The sequence below is a fragment of the Calonectris borealis genome, chromosome 3 (genome assembly GCF_964195595.1).
Source record: "Calonectris borealis chromosome 3, bCalBor7.hap1.2, whole genome shotgun sequence".
In the NCBI taxonomy this organism is placed as follows: domain Eukaryota; kingdom Metazoa; phylum Chordata; class Aves; order Procellariiformes; family Procellariidae; genus Calonectris; species Calonectris borealis.
The window spans coordinates 39,774,272-39,799,667 of NC_134314.1; the positions used below are offsets into that span (position 1 = coordinate 39,774,272).

General features: G+C 42.8%; 1 protein-coding gene across 2 annotated transcripts in view; it reads right to left on the reverse strand.

The window, feature by feature from the left end:
* SNAP91 (synaptosome associated protein 91) overlaps positions 1-21,107 on the reverse strand; it is a 72,501-nt gene extending 51,394 nt beyond the window's left edge. For both annotated transcript variants that reach the window (XM_075145404.1, XM_075145403.1), the window contains exons 1-3: positions 20,955-21,107; positions 1,846-1,988; positions 688-763 (exon numbers count right to left, since the gene is read on the reverse strand). In XM_075145404.1, coding sequence (XP_075001505.1) covers positions 688-763; positions 1,846-1,988; positions 20,955-21,084 — 349 coding nt within the window. In that variant the 5' untranslated portion in view covers positions 21,085-21,107. The remainder of the gene's footprint in view (positions 1-687; positions 764-1,845; positions 1,989-20,954) is intronic.
* Between the last annotated feature and the right edge of the window lie 4,289 nt (positions 21,108-25,396).

The following is a 25,396-nucleotide window of genomic DNA, read 5'->3' on the forward strand; positions in this document are numbered from 1 at the left end:
ATCTTGCCCGTTATTGTAGCATTCCTGCATTCTGCATACAGTCTACAAATATTGTCTGACAGCTGCCGAATTATGTTTCCTCTCTTCTCTACTAGAGCTACCATGAAACAAGCTTTTTCTCTGTTAAGTGAAGCAACAGAAAATTCACTAATAATTCCAGAGTCAAAGTAGAGAAGCAGAAGTTGTAAGCTTTAGAGAGAACTCCTTAATTTTCACCTAGATCTTCCAAATTCACTACTCAAATCAAAACCAGCTAGTTCTTTTGGTGCCTTCTCCCTGCCTCCCCGAATTAAACATTTGTATAGACAATTCCTAAAAAGTGCAGTGTCCCCAAGCAACCAAATTACCATTTAAGACTGAGTAAGAACCAAAAAACTAAAAGGAAAGTTATCCATTTCATCCTTAACTCCCATAACAGTTAAGGAGGTAGCTGACCTGCCCAGCCCTGATTTCAACCAGCACTTTCTAAGGGAGTTGTAGAGTTTCACCTCTTGAGTAAAAATTTTGCAGGAACTGAGAAACATTGTTCTGAAGTTGTCCAGCAGTTGACTTGAACTCCTGTATTCATTAAGGATTTATAAAAAGGCTTCAGTAGCACTTTCTTATATTATTTGCATCTTATGAATGAAACTAACAATAGTATCTTATTTGGAATCTTGTTAAGATTATAGACATGAGCAGGCTTACCATGAGATCCACTTTTGTCCAGAAAATTGCTGAGATTGAACAATGTGTTTCTAGATGCCAGGTACTGAATAAATCTCTGCAACACAAAGTTATTTTCTTATCACAGGTTGTATCTGAAGGCTTTGTACCTCCTAGCAGGAAGATTACCAGTCTAGCTCCAGCATACACACATGAAAACCCAGATTTTTGTTTTAGCCTGCAATACCTTCCTTAAAACATTTTTCATCCATTCAGATTAATTATGTTTAGCCTGAATCTCTACTTGAATAGCCTACTGTATAAATAGATTCTGTGCAAATACAAACCAGATTGTGGAAGGAGCAGTAAAAATGGTTAATTCTCAAAAAGATTTGAGGAAGCACAAGATTTATCTGCTTGCAAAGCAGCATATCCAGGCTAGTCCCAGACTTTTCAATCCAGCAGCCCTCAGTTCCAGCCAAGCCAAGGGCCTGTTTTAATAACAAGCAGGCCCCACATCAAGAACAGGGACTAACAGACTGAAACAGTTACAGAAAGCAAATCAGAATATTGGCCAAAACTTGGAACTTGGAAAAATAGGACAGGAGTAAAAATTTATGCTGTGACATTGGAGAAGTTCATTGCATGAAAACACTTTATATACAGCCAGGGAGGAATTGTTTCACAGTCATACTAAAGCTCTTTAAGTATGCTTTTTGGTTTTACACAGACATACCAGTCTATACAGGTCAATGAAAAGCAAGGGCAAGGAAGACACAATCCAAAAGGCTATCAAGTTGAATTTACAGCTCTAGGAAGATGTTAATGCTCATGCAAAGAGGGCAGCTATTTGGATGGCAGTACACACGTGCCAGAACATCAGCTTTGACTCTAGTCAAAAAGTCCCAGGTAGTCTTTAATTCTGCATAGCTCTGTTTTCAGATAGCACATAAATTGTCAACATCCTGAAACAGGCTGCTGCTTGCCCTTATGCTACGGTTTTGTAAATGAAGAGACAGATAATCGGCATGCCTCCAACTATGTTGTTAAAGGTAAGTTTGCTCCTCATCAAGAATCATTCTTGCCCTTTGTTCTCAGGTCCTTACTGGTTCAGAAGAGATGCCTTTGCACTACTAATGTTTTTGGCTTGGAGTTTGCTCCGTGCCAATGTGGTCTCAAGAGAAAGCTGATTACACTTACCTCATTGCCATGAACCATTAGATGATGTGTGGTAACTAAAGCTTTGAATACGACCACCCAGCTACTATTTGTTGCTCGCTCAAAAAGCGTATCAGCCATCTGAGGAATATTCACGTTTGTTTCATTAGTTGCTTGGATCAAGTCTGTAAGAGAGAGAAAAGGAAAGTGTTAGGTGCTACAAATACGATGAAAAAGTTCACAGCACAGCCAAGCTCTCAGTCCACCAGGCTTCAGGCCATGGTTGTGACAAACAGCAAGTTCAGTACTTATGTTCTACATCTAAAAAAAAAAAAAAAAAACAAAACAAAAAAAACCCCAAAACTGAGATTATATTAGTACATGCTGAGAGCAACACTGGTCTGACTCTTTCATCCAACAGTACTAGCTTTCCAACAATTCTGCCCTGAGCTATGCCCCAACCTTTCTCCATCTTCATCCCAGATGAAGTTAGGGTGCACAACATCTCATGACTGTACTGCTTATGGGTTTTCAAGTTAATTGTGGCAGTTCACTACCTCTGGGTTAGATGAATAAGTATTATTGAATTCTTCACTTACAGGTAATATGCCAAGCACACTGAACCCAGTCACATCAGGAAGAGGAGGTATCACTGGAAACAGATACTCTAGCCATCTCAGAGGTTAGAGTTTCATCAGCATGCTACAGCACACCTCCTAGAGTCTCTACAGTCCTAGACAGCATTCAGCCATGCATTAAGACCTCTTCAACAGTAGGAAAGAAGGCAAGGATAGATATTAGTTTATACTGAAGAATAATAGTCTTCTGCAAGCAACTGCACCTTACATAGAAGAAATAAGACATTAGACTGTCTTAGGGAACAAGAATAAAATACAGCTTTGTATCCTGTACATTAAGAAGATGTAGACTTGCACAGGAGAGTACATGAAATTAAGATAAGTACTTAAAACAAAAACAGTAGGGCAGCAAGCTTTCCACTAGCATCTCTATCCCACATCTGCTGTTAGGATCTTTGATTTACTACATCACCTATTAGCTACAGACTCTTGCTAGGCAGCCAGCAATGACCTTCTACAAGCTATTACCTAGTTTTTGAGACACAGTTGGAAACTACATACTGTAACTGCATGACCAAAACCCATGTGATGCCAAACACAGCCCTAGCAAGACTTCAGGAGAAGACTTCATGCAACACAAAGAGCAGAGAATACAGACTTAATTGTAGAGTCGAGGCTTAAAGTTTGAAGACCTAAGCAGAAAAAGTTAAAAATTAAAAAGTTTAACTATTAGACTAAGCATTATCTGTGTTACTAATGAAAATACTCATCTTTTACTTTCCCTGAGAGGACAGTAACCATTGTTAATGATCTTCCACTTACTTCTTCCCCCGCCCCCCCAGACTAGAAATGTTCATCCAACTATTCAAGCCATTCAGTGATGACAAATATTCTACCCTTGAAGCAGACAGGCTATTCTTAACTGATCCCTGCACACCTAAACTATGTGAGTCTGCTGTAAACACTCTACAGGAGTTCAGTTCACCTGGGCAGCAAGGTCACCACTTTACAGACTTACTTTCCCTCCCCAACACAACCCCATATAATGGAGGGCATTAATGCTGCTAAGAGCAGAAAGCCAAGGTTCAGACTGCTGTGAAAGTACTGACTCTGTCTCTGCAGGGCAGGAAAAGTCCAGAGGACAGGTCTGTCTAAACAGACCAATGAGTCACATCAGCTATTGAGAACCACCTGGTGTATTCAGAAATCCACACTGCTGTACCAGAAGCATTCAGAAGTTTTTTAATTTTTTTTTTTAATTCATGGCAGGTGACTTTTATGAGGTATTTTACTTCTATTAAACAGACTCATTTAAGATACAAGAAATCTATGGCTCAGTCAGAAGCATGTGAAAACTGCAGTGCTTGTGTTCAAAATTGTCTTTTGTATGGGCATAAAAGCTGCAAGTTGTCTTCAGTTTCAGGTCAGTGGAATGATTTTCTGTAATGAGACAGAAGACAAAAATTATGTGATCTGTTCTGATTTTAAAGTTTTTGTTGTCAGGGTGCTGTTTTGGTGTGGGCACTGGGGTTTTTTTTGCAGAACACCTTCTGAAATGTAAAGTTAACTTCTATAACCTCAGTAATACTACCTCTGAAGGAGGTAGTTCTGCAGACAAAGTAGTAAAGCCATGCTATTGAATGACAGCAGTTCAAGCTCACAGAGCTCCAACAATTCTCCTTGATCTTGTTGTACAAACAGGCCAATAATCTTTTATTCTGTACTGCTGATTAATGCATTAGAGAAGACAGTGGTTTGTAAAAGCCTAGAAGCAAGTCACAAGTGGCTTGCTCACTGTTTACCTCATTCAGAGGTTTTACTGCAGACAATAACATTTGTCCTTAGTATAAGGAAACATGCATCAAATTTGCAAACTTTCAGTCCTAAGTTTCAGTACGTAGCTCACTATGGAAGAGGGGTGCTATACATTGTGTATTCCATCAGTGGATGTTAGCTAATGAAACCTCAGAGGAGTCCACCCACAGCAACGCTGGCAACGGAGGCCACAAGGCACTACTCCTATACACTACTGCGGCACTGCTTCTGAAGTCACTCGGTCATTTCTGCCTCCTCTCCAAACTGCTGGAGGGTACGGCATCTCAGTCTGCAGCTCTGAATGTTTCAGGACACAAGTAATTATAGCGTGCTGAGCAGAGAGGTATGATTAAATTTAAGCCTACAACTTTCAGTGCACAGAAAGGAATTAAACCATGCATGAAGATTTTACTCATCATCGGGGGGGGGGGGGGAGGAGATGGGGCTTAATTCTTGCAGAGCTGTTTCCCATTAAGTCACACCACAAAGTTAAGGAATTCAAGCTTCCTGGGTTTCTTTCCCCAATACCATAGAGTCTCAGCTTAACCAGCAATCATCAGCATCTGGAGCAACTCAGAAGCACAGCTAACTTTAACAAACCCTGAGCAGCAGAGTTTGGTGGCTAAGCTGAATTTTAAAATAAGACTTGGCAAAATTCATTTGCCTTCAGTGTGGTAGGGAAGAACAGGTACAAGGAAAAAGAAACGCATACAAGAAAAAAGAAAATCTAGAAACTACATTTTCAAAAGATTCAGACATTTACTGGTGGGACAGAAACTTAGTTTTCAAAAGAGACAATGAAGTTCAGAGTCTCCCAAACAAATCCCAGGTGGACTTGTTAATACAAAAGAGATCATTTTAAGAAGTACCAGCTGAAGCACAGCCCATCAGAAGCTATATGAAGCAATCTTACAAAGGTGATTCTGTTTGGGGTACACAGAAGTAGCACAAACAAGGATTAAAGGCACCTACCTGATGAAGTTTCTGCTACTGCAGGCATCCATGTCACATACACTGACAACTAATCCCCAAACCCAAAACCTGAGCTCAAACACAAATTCCAAGCAGAGTAAGAAACCGGGAATGGTACAGCAATACCAGCCAGTGCTTTCACCACGACTTTCACACAAGTGGAGAAGTTGGAGAATGAAGACCTATACCCTTCATTTGAATCTCTTTTACTATGGGACTAAATTATAATTGGCAAATCACAGTACATGATTTCTCTCATTTCCTCTCCTCACATCTTGCTAGCTGCTATTTTGAACACTCCTTCAGTCTAGAGATCCTTGTTTAAATTATACATTTAATTTGGACTTGAATATACTTTTTCTAGTTAAATTTTCAGATACAAAACCTATGCACATAAAAGGAATAAATGGCTGTCAGTTCTTTGACAACAGAACTTTAATCTAAACACAAGCCTTTAAAGTCTTTGACTAGCCAATTTTTTGACCCAGCCTTAAGACATTTGCAACTTATTCAGGGAAGAGAAGCAAGGCTAGAGTATGATTAACACTTTCATTGATAAAAAGACAAACCTGCCAAACTGAGGAAGATCAGCAGAGGGTTCAATGAGGAAGACCAAAGTAAGTTAAGACACCTTAGCTCTTTGTGACCTTTTAAAAAGACCATTAAAAGATGTAACTAATTTTGGTGTTTGTTAAGCTTAAGGTAAAAAAAGAGAACAGCAAGAAAGTTTCACTGTCTTAAGAATTTCAGACTTCCTCAGGCTCATTAAAAATTACTTCCTGATTTTGAGGTGGTTTTTTTTAATGAGAGAGAATCTACAACACTTTAAAGAATCTTATTCCTTTACCTTTTCAGATTGTATTCTGGATCTGGGCAGGGTTTTTTTCTAGTTTGGTTTTGTTGGGTTCTTTTTACTCAATTGTTTAACAGACAGACCTGGGATTCCCCAGTTCAAAGTTAATTATTCACAATTTACATTTCAGTATGCAGAGGAACAGCAGCAGAGCACAAGACCTCTCTGTTCAGAGGGGTATTGGTGCCAACTTAAGAGCAGCTGTCATTCCAGGTTGAATTAACAGGCGAGCTGCCTCAGCATCTGAGCTGTCTTATACAGTCAGTTCCTAAACTTTGCCAAATCAATCTGAGAGTAACCCCCTTACAGACCTCCCTTCCTAGTACATTGAACACTACAATGGTCTTCACAAGTTATTTTTCTGGCTTATAAGTATTTAAATAACACCTTGAACCTACAGAAAAGGAAATGCAGGATCGTTCCAAATCCAGGCTAGTCAAGAACAGAAAGAAGTGCCCTAAAGTAAGAGTTTAAAAGCCTCAACCAAAAAAGTTAAATAGGCAAGTAACAGTAGAAGTCCTCCTTTGCAAGGCACAGAACTGTATCAGGAAGCTACTACACCGCTGTGCTAACCAACGCAAGAGCTGAACTTCCAGGCCTACAGAAGTCTGACCACAAAACAGTACTGGAAAGCAGAACAAAGTTACCCGTTTCTGCTTCTATGATAATTGTTCATGGAACATTAGATGATTTTAATGTTGTTGACTTTGACTATCAAGCAATTCCACAAATGAGAGTAGGGAATTTATCTGTGGGGTTAAAGTTTACCATCTATTCTTTTCACACCCAGCTTGCCCTGTCTCCACAAACATGTATCATGATCTGGCTTGTAATAATCTCCCCAAGCAGAACAGCAATTCATGCTGTCTCCTCCTTCCTCCCCAAAAGTCCACCTCAAGAGTTACTACATCTCACCTTGAACCCAGCAAGCCTACCCTTTATCAAAGTCCAGCATCTTCCAGATATTGCCTATGTCAACTCAATAAACCTAAACACAATCTTCCGCAGAGCGCATGCTCTCCAGATACTATAAAGACTTCCCCAGTAATGCAGCTATAGTCCTCATGACTATAAATCACTAGGGGGACTGCCACCTCCTCTCTCCAGCCTTACTTCACAGACCTTCTTCCCAAACACCTCAGACTCCTGTGAGGACAAATATTTGCTGCAGATCCTGAAGTTTGAGAGGTCATGGCAGTCACTCTTTGAACCACACAACTGCATCCCACACCAAGACAACCTTTTATATATAGTTTCTTCCTCTCTGCCTACTCATAGGCATACTCATACTACCCATAGTATTAAGTGCTTTGCAGAAGAGAAGAAGCCTTTCTTCTTCCCTATCAATCACATGAAGAGTTTCCAGAGAGACAGGGCAGATGACTGAGTACCAGCAAATTTCTCTTGGAGCTTCCTCCAATTTCTCAAACTGAGAGTTTAATTAGCCTTAGAATCATCTTATCACACTACTCCTTTTTAAATACAAACCACTTCCTATATCACCAAATACCTGTTTTGAAAATAAAGCTGAAAAATCTACTGCCCATACACATTGCTGGATTTTATTCCAATGCACTTTTGTATAGTCTGCACCCCTCCTTCCCCACCATATCAAGGCAAGATGTTTGCCTTTAAGTCATCTGCAAAAACCACCCCAGCTCATTAGCAGTATTAAACCAGTTACATTGGATTTGTGTCCTTTTCGGTCCTTAATGATTTATACATGTGGCTTTTCCTCCTGAGAGGTTCAGGTCCAGCTCTCTTGGAAAGGGGAAAATGGAAGCCAACTGTCAGTTCTGTCTTCTACTGGATCTGAAAGGATGTAACTAAGGCAGCTGTTTCCCTAAGTACTAATAATGGGGAAAAAGTGTGATTATAACGTATTAAAAAATTCTTGCCATAAGCAACTCCTTCAAGTTCCATGAACTATGAATACCTTTTACTTAAAACAAAAGTTCCCAAAAACTTATAGCTCCACTGACACCAGGGAAGAATAGTGTGCATTACCTTTAGTGTTTACATTTGAGTTTTCTCCTTGAGGGTAATACAACTGAAAGATGACACTCAGGCCAGCTGCAGAAGCTCAAATTTAAGCAGCAGTCATTGGGGTTTTAAGTATGATCTTTAAGACTGCTAATTAATTAGTGATGAATGTATTTTATGGGCAAAGTCCAAGACCTTACTGACACCCATGATCCAACTATTCAGAAAAATAAAAGCTTCAATTTTACTTGGGAATTAAATATCTGGAACAATAGAACTGTCATCCAGAAGACAGGCTACACAAACTCCCTAGTACAAATGTACTAAGGAAAGCAGCTTTTTAGCCCCACACACATGAAGCCAGAACACTAAGCAAAGGGGAAAAAGCCCCATGGTCAAAGAATCCTGCCTGGTTTCTTCCCGACCACAGTCATCGCATCTTCTTCAAGCAGCTTCACTGTAGCAAAAGCCTTAGTTATTAAGCATGGAATCCTTCCCCTGTCCAAAGTAGTAGGAAGCTCAGGCTTGTACAGAATTCACTCTTTGAATACCAGAGAATTTGTCTCGGGCAAGAATACAAGTTCAGCAAAGCAGGGGGAAGAGGAGAAATCACCGCTCTAATGTTCCTCTCCTCTCACCCAGAGACCCCATTCCAGACTCTCACTCTATCCAAATCCTGCTCCATGAATAGCTCAGGTATGTGTGTTTTTCTGCTCAAAGACAATAATTGAGCAGTTCTGCTTATGTCGATATGAAACATCAAGTAATTCTGGAGCTAGATGTGCCACTTCCCTATTTTATTTGTTTACTGCAAGTAGCAGCTGAGCCACAAATCACCATTGTACCACCTTTTTTGCACAGCTCTCAATAGTTTAAGATGTACAAAATGCCATTTGCATTTGGTGGACACCAACCGATGGTTACAAGGCTAAAATATAAAAGCAATTGTCTTGGAGAAATCATATTCCCCGTCCTGTGGTAATATGGCATCTTAGATGCCAAACACTAGGGGAGGCAGGGACATGGAAAAAACCCTACTAACATTAGAAGTAGCATGTGTGTTAAGCATTTGAACAATAACTTTTTGCAGAAAAAGGAACTTTTATCCCGAACAGCAAACCTCATTCTACAAGCCATTTCCTTCAGCAGTTCAAACCTGGAAGCCTTAACCAAAATACACATTAATTTAGAGAAGAAATATGAAACTGCAGCTATCAGCCAATCTTCTACTAAGCCTTCAAAGCATTTATTCAATTTCCTCTAAAGGCTAGAGTTGTTTTCTCCATCCATGCAAGCATTAAAGCCACAGTCCTGTTGCATCCTAGGTCTTGCTGCATACAACAGAACAAGTTTAAAGGGGGTATATCATTGCAAAATTATTGCTTAGAAGGAGAAAAGCCAATAAGATCTAGTTAATTGACTACTGTAACTGGATACCAGAATTCCAGCCGTGGCCTGTGATTATCCTTCCATGAGGGTGAACAACCCCTAACATTACCTGTTGGTTATATCAATTTGTAACTCTTATCACTTGGCTGTTTACTAGCATATCAGTAACAGGATCAGCTGCAGCTTTTATCCAGAATAGCACAGTTACACTAGAAAAGTAAGGATTTCATGTTTTCCATAGCAGCATGGGGTCATTTACTGTAATCTCTGCACTAGAGTGTTTTCTAATCAGCCTTTACATGTTGGGCTGATCTTACACTCCAACCACATCTGGCAGAAAGTGGTAATCAACTGAGGCACAGTACATGAGCTATTTCAGTTGCCATGCTGCTGTCGTTTTTATTCTGAGAAGAATGAACCCTGGTTAGTCCTTTCCACCCCAAATGATCTACATTCCTCAGAAAATCATTTGTTTTTAATAAACTTGTAGAAGTGAAGCTGTCGCTAGCCTATCAACTCTGTCCAGAACAGCAATTTGTAATCCACTACAAATCTGAATGAGACTGAAAATATAATAGAAGCAGCCTGATGTTTCAGCTGCACTACTTAACTGTTACACATTGGGAATACATAAAAAAAAGGGTGGGGATGAGACAACATGCAAGCAACTTCAGTGACGTGTTATTTAGCTACAGCTTGTATGCTAGAAACAGGTCAGTCGAGTAGGCAGGCTGACAGTAGGCAGCTGACAAATCTATCTTTCAATATCCAGACCATGGTCTGCATTTTTTCTACTGTTTCAGCCAGATTCTTCTAAAAGTCCAGCTATTTTGTCAGTGGACATCATGGGACAACCTAACCTTCAGTAGGGTCAGCCTGAAAAATAACCAAACAAGGCCAGAGCCCATGCACTCAGTTGAGCTGACAAGCCATCAGAAGCTTAGCATGGGTTGAAATTCTTAACTGGGAATGAAATGCCCACAAATATGCAGACTGTCCTGTTGAAAACATGAACATATCTGTAGGAAAAAGAAACCAAGGGTAATGCAAACCTGTTCATACAGTCGGTGCAACAGTATGACCTCCTAGAGGCATACTGAAGCAGTTGCAACTAAACAGCAAGTACTTTATAACATGGGTACAACAATTTAAATCCGTTTTGTCTTGTATCTATGTATCTATAATGTAACAGAAAGACCATAAGAGTTCCTAAAACCAGATGGCTACCTCATATGTGAACGCTGTGCCTTAAAACAGTTTTTTTTTACAAACTAATATCCCTCATGATTAGATGGAGCTTTACTCTCTCCTTGCTTAAAAAAAAATGAAACCAAACATACAATTCCTTTATGTTCCCCTGTACTAACCCAGTTAAACAAGAATACTTTGCTTCTGCCACATAGACAGGTGAGTTTAAGTCTCAGAAATCTTGAACACACTAACATCAACTACCAGTAGACTTTATTCTTCAACATGAGCCTGCAGCCTTTCATATACTGCAGATTTCTTGATGTTGCAAAAAAATTCTGTTAAACTCAATGGAACATCCACCTGAGAGGCGGAAGATTCAGTTCGGACTACTAACATTTAAAAAAACCTGACAGTAGTAAATTGCTATCCAACAGTTCAAAGTCACCAATGCCTCTGGAAGATGCGTTTGCCATTGGCAGTGGAAGTCTCCTATCAAGCCACTGATGAGTGGGGAAGTTGGGATCCATCACAAAGGCTCACATCCAGGCAGCAAAGCTTCGCGCAGAGTCAGATCTCTAGATTGGAACACCCAGACGTGTCAGCTAAACTCCTAAGCACGCTATGGAGGTGAGATTTGAAAGGTAGCTTCTCATAATACTGCCTAAGCAACTTCCAGCTTCCTGATAAACAAGAGGAAGTTCTTTAAACACACCTATTCCAAACATAGCAAACTCCACCTGTTAATACTCTTGCCATTCACAAATAACAGAGCAATCTGAAGTTTAAATCAAGTTTAGCAGAACTAGAAAGACTCTAAATGGCTTAGAAGGAAAGATCGGAAAGTCACAGGCAAGGCTTACATACGAAAATAGCATTCTGCTTCAGATGCCAGTAACGAAACATCACTCACGATAAAATGTACATGTTTTCAAAACACTGGCACACTAGATATGCTGGCTTCCTCTGGCTTGCTACCCCTTAACAGAATGTACGTTCTCTTATAAATAGGTTTAGATGAAGCTATAAAACTTAGATTAAGAGCTACAGGCACAATAACCGTACTTTGGATTCCAGAGTCATGCAGCAAGATCCAAACCCAAGTCTCCATTTGAAAAGGTTAGGTTTTAAAACTCCAGAGTTGCTGAAGAACTGATGCAATGATATGTTAAAACTTACATCTATATTTGACCTCTACGTAATGAGAGATAGCAGCCTTCAGAGCCAGGAAACAGGCCAACTGGCTTCCCCCTTTCATACAAGTCCTACACTCTCTGAAAAGAGAAGTGAAGGAAGAGTCTTTTTAAAAACAGTTTGAACTCCCACTTAAGTGCATCTATGTGGGCTCTTCAGTTCCGTATAAAGATGTATGCTCTAGCTAGTGCAGCCCTGCGCTGTGGCAAGATAACCAATCACTGCCTTATTTTGAGGACCTCCCTCTAAACTTGTAAACTCGCATACATTTTAAGAATGTGGGCGACAAGTCAGCATGTTTTATTCATGCTTTGAGCAGTCATGTCTTCCTCTCACTTTTATGGAGGACCATTTTAGAACACTCTGTAAACTATCAGAGAGACTTAAGTGACATAACAAAACTATGCCAGGGGGACTAGAGGCCTGCCAGGCTCTGCAGGCTAACCGCTGACCATCTGCTATGGAAGCACCCGCTGCCATTGTGTCATCCGTGCTCATGCCAAGCCAAGAGTCAGTTTGAAGTGATCGACTATACTGTCAAGCCACAGTCTTGTCCCACCTCTTTAGGACAGCAAAGTTTAAGACACTTTCTTGAAAAGACATGTTCTTTGGTCTTTTAAATATATGGTAGAACAATCTTAGCTCAAGTGGGCACCAAACTCTCCAATCTATCCTTACTGGTGTTTCACATCTCAGCCATACCCTAGTCTCCTAAATACCTAGAAACAACTAGCAAAGAACATTGCTTTCTTTTTCATGCCTTCTTTGAGAAAGTAAAGCCACCTTGGCAAAGCACATGGCTCAACTGACTTGTTAGAGCTCTGTGGCCCAACTACAACACAGGAGTTCCTACCAACTTGCTTTCTACCTGTGGTAATTCTGCATACTGGCTTATGACCAAGAAAAGAGTTGATTGCCACGAGTCAGACCCAACCTGCAGACACGTCCTGTCAGCAACTTGCAGTTCTCAGTACATATGAGAGGCAAGGTGGCCTCTCAAGCGTGATCATGCCTATGTACTCGCAAAGTCTCCTCTACAAGAAATACATTATAACACATCTGAGTTTTATCACAGCTAGAAAAAACAGACTCTAGGAAAGGCAACCAACTGACACACTGCCTCAGCTCAAGTGGCCAAAGTACAGATTACTTAAATACACAACATCAGCCCGACAGCAGGACTTTTCAGCATCCAATCTCTTTCATTAAACTAAGTTAAGATACAGATACAATCTAAAACAAAGCATGAGATCGCATTATCTTGGACAGGGAAGAGGAACAGAAGGGTATTTAGACTTGGTTTGTCTGGAAGTCAGTGGTAATACAGTGCGCTGCCATTTCCTATACTGTGCCTATGACTAAGCTGCAAGCCTTAGACGCCCAGTGGATGCACCATTTGCCAGCAGCCTAAAAAACACTGTTCTAGTATTCCACCTACATCCATGGTGACATTTCAAGGCTGATGTCCGATACCATTTGTGGCGCTAGTCCAGATTGCTGGTATATTCCCTCTCTTAGTGGACTACAACTCTCAACTGCTTCAGCAAATGTGTTTCACAACCTAAAGAGAAGAATTTTTTATGAGCACAAGCAGCTTACCGGCTACCAGCTATGACTACTGAATATACCTCTGAGCCCACCCTTGCAAAACTTTTGTATTAATTTTCAGAGTTTCCAAGCAGCTCTGCAGAAGTAAACATGATCAAAATAGCAAGATTAAAAGTATTAAAAACAGTTTTAAGGGTCTAGCATGCGGTTTGCAAGACTCCAGAAAAAGCAGACTTAACCACACTCCGCAAAGCGACAAGCTAGCCTCTGCCAAGTATTCTGATTGCCTTCTAGCAATTGCCAACATCTGGTTTATTCAAGTTTTATTTAAGCCACCAAGCTCTCATCCAAGCAAAATTTTGGCCAGTAAGAAAATCAAGCAACCATGCTGAGTCTGATGGGGTGGGATACTCTAATATCAACTTACCAATGAAGCTTCACACTGCAATCTTGCTGGTACTGCTGACTCAGAGGAACAACAGTACTGCTGCAAGCCCTGTGCTACAGATCACTGTCTGCAAAGCTACTAGGAAGGCTTCTTCTGTCATATTATTTAGTTTGAGTTCAGGGTTCAGCCCCATGCTAGATGACCCATTCTTTCAGCACACTAGACATCCTGTGAGAGATTCAGACCCTGATTTCCTCGCTTGCTTTATTCCTTGCTTTTTAGTTTTCCTGGTAATTGAAACCCATCTTTCCAAGCCAGGCAGAATATTGTCCCTAATCTGCACACCATGTGTTGAAGTTTGGAGATTCAAGTTTCATCAGACACTCATTGGTGAGACTACTGTATTTCCCCTAGGCATATACCAGAACTTGTGCTTTTCCACCCTTACCCGCATCCTGAACTATGCCTTGAAAAGAAGCTCCAAAAAGGAACAGGGCATGTTAACTTAATGATACTGTTTGGTACCACTGACTCATCTTCAGACTACAGTAAGACTAAGGGAAGGGATATAATGTCATCCCCCCACCCCCAATTTTTCCCCACCCCCGGAAACACTGGAGCCAGCTCCTTCAGCAATACCATGTGTCCACAGCTGACTGAGGAAGGCCTCTCCCCTTCTTTTCTTCAGGGGCAGGGTGTATACTGGGTGCACGTGGCAAGGTTTTCGTAGCAGTGGGGGATGCTGCAGCTGTGACCTCTGAGAATAGCGGTCTCTTCCACAGGCTGCAGGGGATATCTGCTCCAGCACCATGGAGTACCTCCAGCTCCACCTCTGACCTTGGTGTTCCCTCTGGCATTTCTCAGTTTTTCCCTTCTCCTCCTCTGCCTGTCCAGTGTTTTCTACCCTTTAAGTTTGTTTTCCTGGAGCTTGGTGGATGGGCTTTCCACAAGCTCGGTGGATGGGCTCAGCTGTGTCCTGCTGTGGGTCCATTGTGGAGCCAGCTGTGTCTGGCACAGAGCATTCCCCAGTTTCTTCTCACAGAGGCCACCCCTGCAGCCAACACCTTGCCATGGACACCCAGTACTGGGGGGAAGGTAAACAGGGTAGGAAGAGCGAAGTAGTCTCGAGTATCTTGAACATAGGCAGAAAAATACTAGAGGCAGGTGTGCCTCTGTTATATTACCATTTCTTCAGATGTGGGGACTAAGAGGGCAGCGAATTCTCCTCTTCGGCTACCAATTTCTCCATCCAGCAAGAAGCAGGGAAGACGAATAGCATCCAAAATGCTCTACGCCCTTCAGAGTTATCCTGACTGTCATCTACTTGTAAGCACTTCAGAGGATTCTTCATGGAGCAGAGACACAGAAGCATGGACCAACTACACCAACAGAGCACTGTCTTGGAGACTTCACAGAATTCCTCACTAGTGGGACAGGCCCAGTTAAGGCACACAGAAGATGGAGGGTTTAAGAGCCAGGCTGGGAAATCAGAGGCACAAATCAAAGCACAGAAAATCAAACAGCAGATTTTTTTGTTTAAAAGATGTTCAATTGTTGCCACCCAGGAACTAAGGGATTAACACTATAAGACTGCTATGAAACATATTCAAATACTAAATAGAAGTGATTAGAACTATGGACTGGCACTGTCATATTGACCATCTCACAAGGGGCCTCGAAGAAAGACATGGCTACTCCATTATCAAGGTCTGCTAATGGAAGTCAACACAGCAGAAAGACCTGACTTGTCCCAGAATTTGTCATCCATGACAAAGCATGTTTAACAGAAGGATCTTGATGACTATTGAAAACAGACTAAGAATACATGCCTTCAGCTGAGGAAAAGCCAAGGGGAAGAAGGGCAGGACTAAATCTTTATCAAGTTTACAACTTACTTGATCAAGTAACATTGTCTGGATGAAAGAAAGTTTAATATTACACTATCTACCCACTCTTCTGTTCCCTCATTCTCCCTTTCCTTTCCTTAGGTATTGTACCAAAAGAAGACTTACACACAGAACAGTTCAGACGCACAAGATCAAGTGATCCTCCCCATGTTTTAATCTTTGTATCCTAACATGAATTCAAACTTCTGTCCAGCTTCAAACATATTTGGAAAATTATTACTTAGGTAAGCCTTAGCTTAATTAAAAGGGCAGCCTTCTCTTGGTACTACACATGCCTTAAAAACAGTATGGGGCCAGGGAGGAATTGAAAGTTAATGTCATTGAAATACTCGCGATCAACTAATCTAAAAAGCCGTCTTATTAGCTCCCCTTACCCATGACAGACATTCCTACACCTATTCAGAGATCTACACACCTCCAAATGAAGTGAGTCTTCAATATTGTTTTGGGAAAGGGCATGAGAAGCCCACAGAAACAGAGAGCTACTCAACATAGAGACTAATGACGAATCCTTACACACACACACAAAAAAAAAGTGCTAATCCAATATCCATTAATGAATTAAAGAAAAGAATTGCTTGCTTGGGATGTTTTCTTTTCAGGTGTGGAAGAGATTCATTGGGGTGACAAGGAGGAGTTCACAATTTAGAATACACCCCAGCTGTGTCAACAAAAACCAAAAGACACTGTATTACAGCTGATCAATGCTAACTTTTAAACAAGGTCAGTTCTCTCATACATGGAAACTGTGACAAATTACTGCAATACAAGATACAGTGGGACATACAGAAGTAGTTTCTTTAGTAAAGTGTGATGGATTAAGCTCAGTTTGTACAGGGATTCCACTCTTGGCAATTTTCTTCCACAGTCGTAAAGACAAAGTGTCACCTGGACTGCAGAGCAATGCAGTACTCGTACATCTGCACAACTCCCGCTAGGAAAGGGCCCCAAGTGCCAACAGACTTGGAACACTCCCCAAATCACTTCAACAGCAAACAACTTCTGAAATACACATCCAAGTTAACCTTAGTAGTCACTGAAGCCTAGTGACTCAAGATAGCTCCACTGATCCCCACCTCTCCCAAAAAACAGAGACAGACATATTCTTATTCAGGAATAAGACAGGGGCTTCTAAGACTAACCTGTGGGATCTAGCACCTTTATATTTACTGAGCCTAGGAAAAAAGTTTAACCCATTGCTTTTGGTCAACAGCCACTTCTGTTTCAACACTAGAGACCACAGTGATCCAAACTTGTTAGGTCATCCCTCCAGTTTGCAAGAGAAAGGCAAAACACTGCAGGGACAAGTGTCTGTATAAACAAACCACTGATGCCAGCTCTGCAGTTCAGTTACCAGCATGAATTAGGCTATAAATTTCCTTTTAGAGCCTTTGTTTGTCAGCCACATACAACTGTGCAAAATTAGACTTGGGACGGAAAGATGTTACTACAGATACACAGGTCATCTCCACAGCCACAAAAAAAACAAGTCCTGATGTTCATCTGCTTTGTTCCCATATTTCATGAAAATCTCCCAGCTCTTGATCAGGCCTCCGGAAGGGCCTTCTACCTTATGAGAGTTATTTTGAAGAAGTAAGGAGGCACCACGTGGTCTTTTTAGCATATACACTCCAAAACTTCCTCCTGCTGCAAAGCAATTCCCTCAACAAAGTAAGTCAAGGAAAATCCCAGCCATTTTGATCACTTTCAGAAACAGGAACTTGTTACGACCAACTGCAGATGCAACAACCTCACTGGTTTCCAATCCACTTCCCTAAATGAAAGCTTGAGCGAGATCCTTTATAAAGCAGCTGAGTTCAGATCTACTTATTGTTCCCTCATCTATCATGTGTTTTAACATTTCAAAGTCAAGTTATTTCCCTTCTCTGAAAGCTTCTGCCTGGCGATATCATCAGAGTTGCCCCCATTCGAGGCTGGAAGCTGGCTTTTACTTGCCCCACATAATTAAACCCTCCATGAAGCCTTAACATACCTTTCAGAACAATTGCGATAATGAAACTTCTATGCTATGCACTAAGGTCGTCCTCCCAGTTGAATTACCATAGGTCATATATCCTTAACATAGCCCATATATCTCATTCACCCACTCTGCAATGGCCCTTCTCACTGCAGCAAAATCAAGTTTCTAATGCCCACTTCTCCATGGAAATCCTTTCCTCATTTGCTGTATCTAATTGTAATTTATGTAACACAACATGGTTAGCTGAGGGAGATAAAGTCGCCACAATGATATGGATTCAAGACGACAAGTTTGTTAAGTCCAAAAGGGGCAGAGCTGTTAATGTGCCAACTGCAACTGCTTGCCCCAAACCATCAGAGCATCCTAGATTTACATTCCTTTTCTCCCCACAGGGACTTGGAAAACGCATTTAATGCCATCTGGCATGGCTTCCCGCAGTTGCTTGAAATTCACTAGTACGAGAGCTGGAATTCAAGAAAATGGTAAATCTTAGTAATGAGTACAGGATAGCAACCTAATCATACTTTAGTACTTCTTCACATGACAAGCCTGTGCAGCACCCAGAGTCCACGCCGAAGGACAGCCACTATGCAGCATCCACATTAAAGCCTGCATGTGTAAGCTAGGCAAGTACAGAAAACTGCACAAAGGCAAACACGTAGCAGCTCAGCTTTTGTTCACAGAAGACATTGATTCTGTTCTTTCCTCCTCTCCTCACACACATGTACTCATACCCAAATCATGCTTTTTATTCCTCAGAGCAAATTCCCTCTAAGTGGTACTCACTAAAAAAACCTAAACCAAAAAAACCCACCCCACACCTTGTCACCTATCATCTTTCTATAATCCTCTGGAACTAGTATCTTCTGTAAGAAAACATATGAGGACAGGCATCATTGTGTCCCATCCCCACAGGCCTACCTAACTCATGTTAAATAGTTGATCTCTCCATTTAATTTACAAAGCCCATCTGCTAAGCAGAGCAGTGGAAGATAGGTTGTGTGACATGACACCTGGCCACTAGGACACCAAGTAAAATTATGGAGTTCCCCAAGGACACAGAACCCCCCACACCAATGCTAGAATTACAGCTCTTCATAAAGCATCGCTCCAACCATCGCGCTCTGGTACCTTAAGTTTTTATCATTAAATCCTTCGCACCTTGACTCAAAACTTATCTTAAGGCATTGGCAAGTTTTATCTTTCTCTCCCTTCTCCACATCTTTAAACGCTACTTATCCAATTTGAAATGCAGACACATGGCTCAGATATACTTCCACCTAGTAGTACGTCCTGCATGCATGGGGGTATTGCTCTTTCAGAGGATGAACTTTTAATTTACTCTCTCATTACAATAGATAAGGCCCATTTAAACACTTGCTCACAAGATATACGTCAGAGTTCCAAGGAATTGCCTAACCATTCTGAGGAGATGCCTCAGGTTTAAGAGCCTGAGAATATTTTTTCTTCTAAAGCATGAACTTGATTTTCATTTATAGTCCACAATTTTGAATGTGCTTATCTCCCGCTGACAAGATTCTGTCTTTAATGATACCAGTTAGTTAAACTCTCAACTGTTATATACAGCTTGGAAAATAGAAGGAAAAATGATCAGGGAGGTATCTTCCCAGGAAATGATCATCTCTGTTCCTCTTGTGTGTCTTACATGCAGGTGGGTATGAAATTGCATGGAATGCTACCAGCTTCAGTCTCTCCCACGCTCATTTTCTGAAGTAGTAGTATTAGCACCAATATCCAAACACAATCCCTTTCCAGACCTTAATATAGCACTGGTAAATTATTTCTACCTCACTTTAATCCTGCCTATTCCAGATAGTACTTTTATTTATGTATATGTGTGTGTGTGTGTGTATGTGTGTGTGCATGTATATATTAAAATACACACACAGAGACACAGCATGCTTTTAAACACATGAGCTAGGCTTTTTTTTAAGCTAAAGCTTCTAGTAACAGATACAGTAGGACTGTCCAGACACAGCCTACAGATTAAGAAGTGTCGACAGCCACTGAACAGCAACATAAGACATCAATAACCAAGATAATTTTTTAAAATATGCAAGAAAACAAGAGAGAATACAGGATATCAAGACAGCCAATCTATTTAAACAACGGTTTAGACTCAAGTCAGTCTTCAATCAATGCTGCTTACATCAGCATCTCTTAGACATATATACAAGAGTATTTAGATATACTGGAAGACCAACATGCTGTTTGCCACTTTAAGGGTTAGCTATGAAGTCATTAGCACTGAAATCTGGAATTATTCTCCAGAAGTAATACCACCTCCTTTTAAGAAATACAGCATCATCAGAATTGTACTCACAGGCACCTGCACCAGCATTACTTAGTAATGGCCAGCAGCCAAGAGACTGCTTGGTATAAAACCTGCTGATCTTTACTTCAAAGTGTTTCTTACCATGTCCAAAAAAAAATGGGAAAAACACTTAATTTTAGACATTGAAACCTGCTGTTGATCTACTGAGTTCAATGCTGGACAGAGTTACTACTCGTAAACAAGGCCAATTAACATCATGCAATTACATTCTTTCACCATTCTATTCCTTGGTGTCTCTAAGTAGGGACTGACAGTTGAGTGGGTTGAAAAGAAATAAAATTGTCAAGACAAAACATCACTAGCTCATTGTTTTTTAAGAAACATTTTGACTTCAACCTTGTTTCATGCATTAACTAGCTAATGCCAGTCCAGAATAGATCACAAATCTTTGAGACAAAGCTACAGCCATCTTCAATGAAACATGATGCAAACCATCAGGCAGCTCATGAAGTTGCTCTCTGATATTTGGGACCTCAACAACAGCCCTTAAGCTCTCCAAAGGCTGTCCCAATCTACACCGTAGCGTTATCCAAGTGCCTTGCCATTTAAGCACACCACCACCTAAACCTCTTCAGAAGTCTGCTGTGGAGACGGCCGCACTCCTACCAGTGCTTGGCCACCTCCTGGAGTAGCATTTATGTCTCTGCCTAGCTTAATCCTGACCAAAGCAGGCAGTGATAAGCGCGTGTCCATTTTGCCCTGTGTCCAATTCCCTCCCCTCTTTCCAACCCCCTGCTGCTCAAGGCACGCTTCGCACTGCCTTCATGGATAAAAGACAAGAGGTCATGAGGAAAAAAAAGAAAAAAAATGGCCGAAAGAGCAGTATTATGCAATAAGAGAAGAAATGCAATAATAATTCGTCCTCTCCTGGAGATTTCTCATAACCCTTACGGTTTGCGAGCTGGATTACAGCAAGCGCGAGAGTCAGACGGCTCAAAGGCACACTAAAAGCCTCCTCAGCCCCGGGTCTTCGCTGGTGAAACAAAAAGGGATGCTCACAGTCCAGGTGCTTTTTCTTGGGCCCCATCACTTCATGCGTGGTGGCTTTGCAGACGGCTCTGGCTACGGCTGATCCCGTAACGCTGTACTGAGCAGCTGCGATGCGATCTGTCAGCGTCTGACCCGACATCTTCGCTGCCGTGCCTGCTGCTGCCTGCTCTGCAGAGGCGGAAAACACGGGAGGGGAAGGGGAGATTCCGGGTTTATCGCCGAGGGGAGGCGTCGGGGGGGGAGGGGGCACGGCAGGGACACGCACACGCACGGACACACACAGCCACGCCACACGCACAATGGTCCTTCAGGCAGCCCGGCCCCTCCCGAGGCGCAGCCCCCCCGCCCCGTTGTGTAAGCCTTCGCCTCACTAGAAGCCGCCTGGGGCAAAAATGAAGGGTGTTTTACACGCTGCAGGGAGAGAATGAAGGGGAAATAATGATGGTGGCAGAAGGAGGCTGCACACAAATAACGTACGAGCCCCCGGGAGGGGGGGAAAGGACCCCACCACCACCACCACCTGCCCCGGCAGCGCCCGGCCCCCGAGCCGGCCGGCAGGGGAGCCGCCGCCGCGCCCCGGCCCCACCGCAGCGCCCGCCCCGCCGCCTCCCCGGTGGGAGATTATGGCACCGTTGCGCCATGTTATGCCCTGCCGGTGCCTGCCCGCCACCCCCCGCCACCCCCTGGCCCCTATGGGGACCCCCCCGCGCCGGGAAACGGGGCGCCGCTGGATGCGGCGGCGCCCAGCGCCATGCAGCACCCCGGGGCGGCGCGGCGAGAAGAGGATGAAGCGAGCGCCAGCGGCCGACCTGTCAGTGCGTCCTTCCCTCCCGTCCTCCTGCCGCCGCCGCTCCGGGGAGGGCACCGCCGCCTCTCGCCGCGACCGCTCCCCGGCCCGGCCCGCCGCGCTGCCCGCTGGCGAGGCGCCCGGCGGCGCAGCAGCAGCCCCCCCCCCCCCGCTCCTTTCCTCCCTCCCTCCCCCTGGCCCCCGTAGCCCCAGGTGCGGGGCGGGCTGCCCCCTCCCGCCGCCGGGGATGCGCTGGGCGTCCACGCCCGGGAGCCGCCGCTGCTATTTCCAGCCGGCGGCTTAATCCTCCCGCAGCCTAATCCCCGCGCTACTGCCGCAGCAGCGCCGCCCCCTACCCCGGTGCAGAGGGCGGGACGGAGCGGAGCGGCGCTGCCGTTGCCGTTGCCGCCGCAGGTCGGTGGCCCGGCGCAGTCAGGTGACGCGGTGCGGCCGGGCCGAGCCGGGCCGGGCCGCCCGGTACCGCGGGGCAGAGCCCCCCGCCCGGCCGCGCCTCTTAAAGGGGACGCCGCGCCCCGCCCGCCCGCAGGTGTGGGGCGAGGCGCGGCCCGGGCCGCCACTGCCACCCCCCCCCCTCGCCTCCCGCTTCCCGGAGGTGGCAGCGGGGGCGGGCGGCCGGGGCTGCTCCCACGCGGGTGCCGTCTGGGGGAGCCCGGTGGGGATGCGCGGGGCCCGGAGGATGGGGGGAGCCGAAGCCACTGATGCTTCCCCTGTCTCCAGCGTGGTCCTGTCCCTAACGCTTGTAATAATGCATTGAGGGCTCCCAAAACTGCACATACACTAGATCTCTCCAGAACCTTTTATTGATGATGTTGTTGTTATCAAAAATACCCGAATTATGCCCCTTTCTGTTATCTAGGATATCCTAAAGGTCTTGGTTACAAGGCAGCGCTACGCTAGGGAGGATATATTGCCACAATTTTATTGTGTAATTGAAGCCTAACGGAGTGATCTGTGGAGTATTGAGAAATGTGGCGTACATACATTACCATAAATTGGCTGAACTTAGTTTCGAGTAAAGTGATTTAAGTGGGTGGGGTCTAAATGAAATGGTACTGTTAGCAATTACTTCGAGCTGCCGTTAGAACAAATTTCAGAAGACGATGTAAGCGCGTGTTATTAATTAGCTGAAGAAAACAGTACGTACAGTCAGTATTGAAGATTTGTGCATATGATGTGATAATTGGGTTGTGTTGCATACAAAGACATACGGCACCATTTTCATTTATTATGCCAGGAGCGGAATACTGACGAGGGATTGTGGTCTGTGACAGCATGAAACAGCAGCTTTTTTACTATTTCTTTTTTTTTTTTTTACCTAACAACCAAGAGATTTTAAAGTCCGAGGTAGCCTGAAAGCTTGGGAATCCTGTTAAAACAATGCTCAAAAGTTCAAGTTACCGTTTTTATGGAAAATCTTTTCCAAAATAACTGTTCAAATGGTGCCTGTGTCCATTGAAGAAAGGTGTTTGAATTTTCAGGCTTTCGATGTTGGTTAAATCTCCTTCATTTTTGCAGAGCAGATAGAGATACTTGGATTTCAAGGCTCAGATGTTTTCTCAAATGCAGTGTTTGAATACAGAGAGGGACTTCATTTCAAAAAAGGCGTAAAGTGTATGTCGCTAACTGCTATCAATAAGCATTAGGGGTCTGCAACTTTGAATGTTGCCATAAGTGAGACTCCCATATTCCAACAGTGAGAATGTGTATAACCACAGTGTCCGTGCTTGTCAGCTCCATTCAGTAATGAGCGGCAAATGAATAAATGCTGGAGCTGCACAGAGAGACAATATAACACTGTGTTCTTTAGCATTACTATAGTCTACTGTTTAAGTACAGACAAACTTTAGTAATATTTAGAAATCATGTTTCATTTACCACAGAAATGTTAACTTCTGTGCCTAGAAATTAATCATTAATGGGGTGATTTGGGGGAGCTAGAAGTATGTCTTAGCAGAGGCACACACACAGTTTTCCCTCTGTACTTCACGGTCAGTGATTGGGGTCATAGTGCCAATTGATTTCAGGGGAAAGAAACAGTTGGGATCTACAGATACTTCATGTTCCATTACTGGCATTAAAAGTGACTTTGAACCCTTCTTGGTAATACTGACAGGAGTTTAGAATGGCTTGACTTTCAAAAAGACAGGAGGGGTTTTTTTTAACTGATCTATTATAGGAAAAAAAAATACACAAACTGTTCTGGAGTTTGCTGATTTCACCCAGCAGAAATTTAGAGTAGCTTTACTTTCCCCAAGCAAGATAGTTTTCAACTTTACGTCAGGCAAAGTATTTAATTAGTGGTGCAACTTTTTATTAATGTCTAGTGTACATCTTCTGAACCAAGTTTAATGTGAAGGTCTGGACTAGTCCGTATTCTTTTCAGCAGCTTCTGTCACTGAGATTCTCGGCTGTGTCACCAAAAATTATGATTGTTAAAACTCAGTTCATTTTAGATTTTCGTATTGTCAAAATATTTAAGCAAAAGATAAGTTAGACAATGTGTACTATTGCCTTAAAATGTATGTATTGCAAACTGAATTTAAATGCAAAGAAAAAAGAGATCCTCCAGTATTTTGGTTATAAGCCAGCAGGTTGCTAAGTCATGAGCTGGAGTATGCAAAAGGAACACATTGCAAGATTGTAATTTCAGAAGCATTTTTAAGATGTTAATTTATCTACCATATTCAGCAACAAATAACTGGTGTCATGAATACAAACCACTATGAAAATGTGTCTTATTTACATCTGTATCATGTTTGGTCAGTACTGCTCTACATGGGGCTCCTCTGTATTTATTGTTAAAGTCAGTGGATGAACTTCCATTGACCACTCCATACAAAGATTTTGTTGAGCAAAACCAGGATCACTTGACCCTGAGAGGTTCAAGAGGTATTTCAGACAAAACTCATTCTCGACAAGCATGTTGTCTGAATTTTTGGTGCATGATGATCTTTCTGAAAACCTAAGATGCTTTAAGAGGGTGAGACAAGAAGACAACATCAGTACTCTTAAAATTCAAAGTAAAGGGATGTGATCTACTGAAAGTGTATTGCTTTTGGATTTAAAAACAACCACCACCACCACCCAAAAAAATCCCCAACAACTCCACAAATCAGGAGTTCAGATTTGTAATGAAAGCCACACAGGAAATAGGAACCATCCTGAATAAGGAAAGACCATGGAGGGAGCTGCCCAGGCCTAAATAGAGAGGGGCTTGGGGCTGCCGTTTGACAAGGTAGTTTTAGACTCAGTCCTGAGAAGTCACCTGGAGTGCTGGCTCTATGAATCCCAGGTTCGCAGCTTGGCTGGTGGGATGCACCGGGAGGTCTAGACAAGGGCCATATAAGCAGCTGGAAAGGGTTCTTGCTGTTAAGTATAACCTAGAATTGTGGGTTTTTTCTTGTAACTGTGCTTTCAACTTCATAATGAATACCCGAAAGGAAAGAAGGTATATTAATGACAAGCTGAACAGCCATTTTGAGACAAGTGCTCAAAGGTAATTCTTAAGTGATTTTGAAATGAGAAAAAAGAGTTGGTCTATGTTAATCTCACCTTCAGGCACCCACGTGGAGGGAAGGAGGCATGTCTAGAGGCTGATTCATCACACCTCACACCGGAATTATGCACCACAGGTGCCCGTGTC